Here is a 7,932-nt window from a genome sequence, read left to right on the forward strand (position 1 = left end):
AAGGCGGAGATCAGCACCAATGGCTTTTGTCCAACTCCTCATCTCCATGGCAACACGGAGATGTGCTCAGGGCGGACCTCCGACTGTGGAGGAGATGCGGAGATGCGGAGATTATCACAAGGGAAAGCTCAGAGTCGGCGCTTATAGGAGTTGTAGTGAGGTAAGCGCCCCCAGACCAGTCATATGAGAGACAGCCGCGCCCCGTCTCATATTCTCAACGTGTCTCCAGAATAGCGGCCAATTTATGGATAATAAAGCGTCTGCAGGACGATTATGTGCCCACGCCAAAGGTGAGCAGTGTGCGAGCATGTTCATGGCAGTAACCATGATCTTGGCTCACCGGTGCCACCGAGTTCGTTCCCCAGATGCAGTGCTCCACCTTTTCCGGAGAGGACTCCAGCAAGCATCAACACGAGTTTTGAGGTTGACCAGATGTGCTGATGATGAGTGTGCAGATCTGGCTGGCCGATGACATGTGGTACATTAACACGTTTGCAGTCATTGCTGCTGACTTTGGCTACGCTGCTGCGTAGCATTATCTGCCGAATAAATCTAACAGGGACCGTTCGTGACAACCGCAACTTCATCAACATGTATGTGTCTGTCAGTCCTCCCTTTGTCTGTGTCTATGAGATTGAAAATAGAGGTACAAGCTGGCTATGAGAGAAAAAAGGGCATGTTGAATGGATATATGCTACAATGAGCCTCAGCCACTGCATTTTTCAGCCACCGACGTGTCATTCAAGGTCCAATCGACGTGTTTCGGAGATGAAAAATGATTACATAACTCCGAAATTGCGTACTACAGTGTCAGGGTGGGATTTTGAAACAGGCTAGTCACACGTGCACATGACACGCATTATCACACATGCCTTCCTTCTTCCCCCAACTAAGACTGATCTTTTCCCTCTGACCGCTATGGACAGAGTCCTGCAACAGCGGCTCGATCTAGAACAGCACCTCAGCGCACTGCCCCATCTTCCTCGAGAACCGCAACAGTATGAGAATTGGACATACCAGTTCATCATCAAGCTGGTAAGTGTCGCATCTATACGCTGTGACGTTTATCAGTCGAATTCAATGCTCTTCAGGGTCTTTGTGAGGATCCGCCTTACACTGCCCTGCCACAGGTGGATCCGACCCGTAGGATTCCTGAAAATCTACTGCTATTTGTCAACCGTGCTTATGCAAGTATCGAACCATTGGTGGATGCGACATGGTTCTATTGGGGCGCCAACATTTTGGTGGGCTTCAAGAACTGGATAGGTGTCGAGGAGATTGTCAAAGCCTGCAACCTTGCAGCAAGTGCAAAGTTGATAACTCAGCAGGTTTTGACTGCGCTAGTACAGTACATTCTTGGTAAGAAATCGGCTTCTAGCAGTATGTTTTCGGGTGCTGACAGCTGGCGTCTATCACGCAGGTTCCACCTCCTTAGATTCGATCTCCATGCACATGATGTTCTGGCAACCTCAGCTGGATCACACTCCATTGTCCTCACAATCTTCCTATCAGGAAGATGGTTTGTCCAGTGCGGCCACATCAGTGCCTTTCTCTTCGCCATCAGACATCACATATAGTCTTTCAAATGCGTCAACAGCCATGCCCTCTCCAACGATGTCAAACATTGCATATAGTCCATTGAACGGGGCAACAGCCACACCCTCTTTCGCACCATCGTATTTCGACTATGTCTCAGATCTTACTGATCTTCCCAGTCGCACGATCAGAGTACCCACTCCCCACCCAGTGAAGACTATCAAAATGGCCGGCTATGATGGGGATATCAGTGACGAGAATTCATTCATAAACGTAGGTTTGTTTCCACTGCTAAAGTCGCACATTATGACTCATATGCATTGATCTCACAGTCTGAATCTCCATCTGCCATGTCCGGTCGTTCTGTTTACACCACGGCAGAGGCCATGGAGACATCTACTGTTACGTCACATTCGCTTTCCAGCAATCCCAAAGTAGAACATCACGAGAACATGAACTCGCTCATGCTCATATCGCACCCGCCTTCCCCCTTGACCACGGTGCCATCCGTCACCACATCGGATCCTCCATCTAGCGATTGCACTGTTTTGCATGACACACAAATTGCTAACCTGCGCATATTACCGGTAACCACCGAAATGCTTGCAGGGAGTGATGTGGGGACCCCTACTCTGGACTGTCGCCCTTTGCTCCCTAACACAGACTCTAGGGGAAGACTGGAAGAGAAGGGCAGGCTGCTAGCAATACGGCAAGATATGAAGTATCTGCAGCACGAGTTGACTTTGCTGCGAGCTGAGAGCAGAGCTGATGCAGAGGAGGAGGCGATGATCCTAAGGGACATTGCACGCTTGTTGGCGCATTGATATAGCTATCTCGTTGTCTACTGTATATTGCTATCTCGTACCAGACGTGGTGTATGTTGACCGAGACGACGATGCATTACCAAATTATGTACATAGTGTGGCCCACCGCCTGCAGCCATCCTCGTCCGTCCCTTCACTATGATGGGCGCCTTTCTCCTTGCCGTGGATGTTAAAGCCATTGTACTTGATCTAAAACGCAGGCAGAAATCTGGAGGTTAGCCGTAACCATACAGTCCCCTAGTCTCCGAAGACGCCTGATGATGCCAAGGCGGATGTGTAGCGTGCAAGGGTTACGGTTTGCCACCCCTTCCTGGCCGGTACTCTTAGCTGTGGCGTAGTCTTCCCGCTGATGTGGCACCAGGCCCCTCACTGTCCGTCGTGCCATGCGGGTTTAGGACGTATTCAGATTTTCCCGACCAAATACCATTCTCCGTGTCCTCAGTGCTCCCTGGGTTTTGCAATTCGTCATCTTCCTCGCACAAGCAAGTTCGCATTCTCTTGTGCCGTCGTTATGCTGCGAATTTCGTTGATGCTGCGAATTTCGTCGAGGGTATCAAAGTGATCCAATGCGATCCAAGAAAATCTTATGAGTTCTCCTGTTCAAGCGATCGAACAGAACCTGTTGTAGTCACCTGGAACGGCCTAGTCAATGTACTTTGTCGATTTATAGTTGTAGTGGACATGCCAAGGATAAGCAGGACGAGCTCCTCTCGGATGAGCTGGCTCTTCGTTATGATCCGCATAGTTTCTAATTCTGCGTGCCATGTGCATGAGGCCGGGAGGTCTCAGCTGAGTATCTACACGCAAGGACATCACGTATCCGAGAAGAATCCCAGCACGCCCGCCCACTCTCCCGCATCAGGCTCCTGCAAAACGGCGCACTTTAACGAACTCCTCCAAGAATAAGGTGGGCTCCTTAGCCCCGCTGTGCAGGAACTCGCGGATGTGCATCTCCCACTTCTTGATCAGGCAGAACTTGGCCTCCCCTGACATAAGATATGTCCTCCCGCAGAACGGCGGCAGGCGCTCTCGGTACGCCATGATGGCAATCTGTGCAATCCAGTAGTACGTCAAGGCCTGTTCGAGGAAGCGCGGGACCCCGTTCGAATACGGCGGCGAATCTGGCGAGCCCAACCAGCTTTGGAGCCAGTTGTGCAGGGTAGCTTGCAACGGCCATAATCGTCCTTCGCTGATGCGGCTGGCATGCTCAAGTAAAGCGTCGCCATCTGTCGCCGTCTCTGACAACCGAGACTCGATGTCTTCCTCGAAGAACTGGCGCAGAATTGCGTGGATGACGACGAAATGTGCAAAGGGGGCAGTACGGGTGCAGGAGCAAATCGCCCGCATTCTCCAGCCGGGCGTAAGTTCCCCGGAGAGAAGGACCGCGAAGGCGTTCCGAGATCGTCCCGTACGGTGATGGTTTTTGGAGGACCGAAAGCCACTCCTCTGCTGTTGTAGCCGCCCATAGAGCATTCTCGCAAGGGAGGTCGATGTCGAATTCGGATGTCACGTAGGTGGGACGGAGATCGTAATACAAGCAATGACAGCCATCGTGCAAGTACGAGAGCGTGAGAGCCCTGCACGCACACTGATATCAGCAAGGAATGCAACATGAGAGATGACAGAATGCTAGTCACCTCTTAGCAGTCTCTCGAATTGCCCAATCGCGCCAAAGCCGATCGAGTGAAGATGGCTCTATGTTTTCCGGCGCTGTCCACTTCGAGATCTGTTCGCCGAAATCACTTAAACGTATCATCTACAAGACCTTCAATACCGATTGAACATGTCCGTATATATGCACTTACCATTGTTAAGACTCCATGATAAACAGCTGAAAGCGTACGTTGCTTCGAGGTTTCGTGGAATAAACCCAGAGTTTGTAAGAGATCCATGGCAAGGATCAATTCAATTTGACGCTCCCAATCGACAGACTCCTTTCCCTGTATACAGGTAAACCGATATTGCCAGGCACAAGCCACATAAGGTGTGACTTACAAACTCAACGATGAGTTCGTCTCTCGCTTTCGTAAGGACCGAATTGATGAATTGGTCGGCAGCACGTGTCTTGACATACAATGCGCTGCACGCTTGCATGGCTGCAAGCAGCAGCGGCGATTTCCCCTCAAACGTGAAGGTAGCTGGATGAATGATGGGCATGTTTGGCAGATATGCGGAGAAGAAGAGATTGACTGAAATACCGTTTCAGTGAGAGATCACTACGATGGTAACAGAGTACATACGGTAGGACTGGAGATCCGCAGATGATGGGCTATTAGAAACACTGGATGTCGACGATAGAGAGGCACCGTAACTATTTCCCAGCATACTTTGTAATGATGTTATATCTCGATTGTTAAACAGATGACTGGACAACAGTGTTTTGTCGACATTGGTTGAGAATGGAATATATGGATGAAGTCCGCGTAGCGATTCGTCACTCTTGGCCCTATCACTATAAGAACTAGTGAACATCTGGTGGCTCGAGTTGAAAATATTATCCAACAGTCCACCGAAAATCTCGCTCGTGAAGGGGTCGCCAAGTACATTTTCTGGGGGTGGTATTGTTTGATCTATGAGAGCGAACATGGAGCTGCTGTCGATCATAAAGTCGACCGAGCCGGTGGAAACAAAGGAAGGGAAGGCGGGTCTCAGCGAAAAATCACCCCAGTCGTCCTGCATGGCGCACGCCCGCAAAGAGTCATCTTGACTGGATGAGCCAGAAAAACCGGGACTCGTTGCAAGCAATAACGAGGAGTTGGCCATAGCAAGCGATTCCGCCGAGAGGTCGCCCATATCCGGCATTTGCTGCTTGGCCGCGCGAGACCCCGATGCAACAGGGGCACCGTTCACGTAAATGCAGTCACGACCACAGTTTCTACATTTTGAGCAGGGCTGTTGCAGATCACACTTGACCTTGGAGTCGGCGCAGGCTTGACATGACCTTCGTCGAGAACGACTGACGTTGCCCCTTCATACAAAAATGTGTCAGATCATGCACGATGTAATGTCATATAAGAACACAACGCTCCATCAGCAGCATTGCACGCACACTATTGCTCCATGCAACAGAAGCCGTCGTCCCCAGCTTCAGCTTCAATTGCCCCCCCGCACGTCCAAAAGAAGCGAGACGAAAAAGCTTCACACATTCACTCGATCAAATTGTAACCAGGTGCTGAATGGCATCCAAGGCACATATATGCACCAAACTCGAGCGATCATGGCTTGGAGAGCTGGCAATTGACAAAAGCTCGAAACAGCAGCTCTCTTGAAACCTCCAAAATTGGTAAATGTTAAAGCCACTTACTGGTCGCTGCAGCTGCGTTTGTGCCTCGTTAGGAGGTCGCTCCTGGTGAACTGAGAATGGCATCTCTGGAAACAGCACAACACATTAGCCAATCGTCCGACCCGGCCGCGGCACAACGTTTCCTCACATCGCACTCGTGCAGTTTCTCCCTCGTGTCTGAGTATCGTCAGATCAGCAAAAACGTGGGATCGAAGATAGGAGAGACCTACGCGTCCGTATGTGGTGGCTCAAATGAGTTGTACGAGTGAACTTTGCAGGACATAGGGTGCAGAGCTTCGTCTGGGGCACGGAGGGCACACTGCCCTTATGTCGCCGAATCCTAGAAGAGGTACCATCCCTCTTGACTTCTATCGTCCCCTGAACATCGGTCGTACTCGTCGATGAATTGAGCGAGATCGTCGACTCTACGAGCTTACTTGACATGATCACCGAGCTTGCGAGGAGTATGTGTATGTGCGGTACGTTCTCCAGACACTGCAGAACAGCTTTTATATGTGCTCAAGAGATGACGTTGGGGCGTGCGCGTTCGCTGCGCCGACCGCAATACTAAGCGAACGGCAAACGCCAGGACGACTCAGTCAGCGAGAACTCAGCGAGCGACGCTTAGCGCCAGGCGTCTGTGCGCGTGGCAGTGTAATGAATGGTGTTACATTGAACGAAATACAAGGTACATAGGCCGCCCTGCGCCCTCACATACTGTACATATCGCAAATGCTCCGAATAACCTGACAGAATAATGAGGAACCAGTGATGAGTTGTTATACAATGCCCACGCTTTTCATACATATGAGAAATGAAAGACAACAGCAGAACGAAGCACAAAAGCAAGAAACAATTCCCAATAGCGATCGGTCAGAAACGGGTAGAAGCCTACCCTCCGACGTCTTATCAGAGCCTTCTCTCCCTAATTCACCACTGCCACGCCCCACTTACGATTTCATTTCCCTTTCAAACTTTAACTCCTATTCAGGCTGAGGAACGGTCTTGCGCAGGTGCAGTCGATACTCGAGAGAGCGGGATGCCTGCGAGCAAACTGGAAGGCCCGAAGATGTTGCTCTCGGGGTCAGGGGTGCGCGAACGGCACAGCCTGGGCCTCGATTCGGCATATGTCTCCGGATTAACATTGAGATGCGACCCCTTCGGCGGTGTTAACGAAGAGACGAAGTCGCTGCTGGACCGCACGTCCGACAGGGCTGCAGTTGCAGCGACCTGAGACCCGGACGTGGGAAGATGGTTAGCTGATGGCAGCGACCCATCGGTTTGTCGCGGCGGTTGGAAAGGCTCTGATCCAGCTGGGCAAGGGGTTCGCATCAGCCACACACATCACCCGTGATGGCAACCAATATATGCTTTACCTGAACCGGTGCTCGTATTTGGTCTCCTCGCCCTCGCTGGTCTCACCGTATTGTTGTACGACTTCTCTTCCAGACTGAACTTCCTATCCAGCCTGCGCATAATGGAGCTCCTATCTGCGTCTTCATCTGGGTATTCTGGCACGCCATGAGACATACGGCTCACGCTGCGAGCGGTCGACGTGCTCGTCTGGTGCTCCTCCTGCTTGAACTTCCGCTCGATAGCCAAGGTCTCGCTGTACGCAGCAAGAGCCGCGCTCAGCGGGGTCCATCCGATGCCGTTTCCTTCGCCTGCGACGTTATAGTCCATCTCAATAATGCCTTCCGTGTCAAGGATGCTCCGCTGAGCACGCTGCACTAATGCCTCTGCCTGGGCGTGGGTCGATATCGAGCGTATGTCAATATCAAGAGCAGCTTTTAACTTGGAGGATCGATCTACGTCACGCAAACTCGACGGCGTCCGACGAACATGGTGGCGTCCACTTCCATCCGATTCCAACGCGGGATACTCAGGTGGCGTAGAGCCGTTCGAGGAGCTGTATGGCGTGGGAAGCTGTGCTCTAAGTTGCCCAGGGGTGGTGAGATAGCCGCTCGTCGTCGTCGTACTCATACTACTCATCGAATCACCCCGCAGCCTGTTCTCGTTTCCATGAGCGCTGGCAAAATCTGCGACCATCGGCGAGTCGACATCGTCAGGCGGCGGGTTGGTGATGCTGAACGGGTACTCAAAGCTAGCCGAGGGTATAACTGCGCCGGGCGAAGGCAGCGGTGAGGACGACGTCCGGGTCGGAAGCACAGAATGGCTTTTCTTCTGACCTTCCAACTTCAACGCGCTCAACTGGGTATGCAACGCAAGGGTATCCGATGTGTCAGCATGGGCGTCGGAAGGCATGCTTCCCGGCACCACAACTACGCC

The 7,932-nt window shown here is 51.7% G+C and overlaps 2 protein-coding genes across 2 annotated transcripts; one reads left to right on the forward strand and one right to left on the reverse strand.

Annotated features, from left to right (window-relative positions):
• Positions 1 to 849: 849 nt before the first annotated feature.
• On the forward strand, positions 850 to 2,360 carry LAESUDRAFT_717039 (uncharacterized protein; the record flags this gene model as incomplete). Its single annotated transcript, XM_040907293.1, has 4 exons — positions 850 to 1,035; positions 1,092 to 1,380; positions 1,421 to 1,809; positions 1,869 to 2,360. 4 exons carry the CDS (start codon positions 850 to 852, stop codon positions 2,358 to 2,360), a joined length of 1,356 nt encoding a protein of 451 aa, XP_040759871.1.
• Positions 2,361 to 3,233: 873 nt separating this feature from the next.
• Positions 3,234 to 6,092, reverse strand: LAESUDRAFT_794302 (uncharacterized protein). The gene is made up of 8 exons (XM_040913950.1): positions 5,874 to 6,092; positions 5,792 to 5,820; positions 5,665 to 5,729; positions 4,601 to 5,328; positions 4,356 to 4,549; positions 4,166 to 4,300; positions 3,998 to 4,116; positions 3,234 to 3,937 (listed from the first exon to the last, which is right to left on the reverse strand). The coding sequence occupies exons 1-8, from the start codon at positions 6,085 to 6,087 to the stop codon at positions 3,568 to 3,570; spliced, it is 1,854 nt and encodes a 617-aa protein (XP_040759872.1). The 5' UTR covers positions 6,088 to 6,092; the 3' UTR covers positions 3,234 to 3,567.
• Positions 6,093 to 7,932: the final 1,840 nt, after the last annotated feature.

Source organism: Laetiporus sulphureus (genome assembly GCF_001632365.1).
Source record: "Laetiporus sulphureus 93-53 unplaced genomic scaffold LAESUscaffold_51, whole genome shotgun sequence".
Classification (NCBI taxonomy): Eukaryota; Fungi; Basidiomycota; class Agaricomycetes; order Polyporales; family Laetiporaceae; genus Laetiporus; species Laetiporus sulphureus.

Coding starts and splice junctions, on each gene's coding strand:
- LAESUDRAFT_794302 (XM_040913950.1), bottom strand. CDS start 6,087: ATGTCAAGTAAGCTCGTAGAGTCGACGATCTCGCTCAATTCATCGACG. Junction 5,821..5,873: donor GAGCCACCACATACGGACGC/GTAGGTCTCTCC, acceptor GACGATACTCAG/ACACGAGGGAGAAACTGCAC. Junction 3,938..3,997: donor ATTCGAGAGACTGCTAAGAG/GTGACTAGCATT, acceptor GTGTGCGTGCAG/GGCTCTCACGCTCTCGTACT.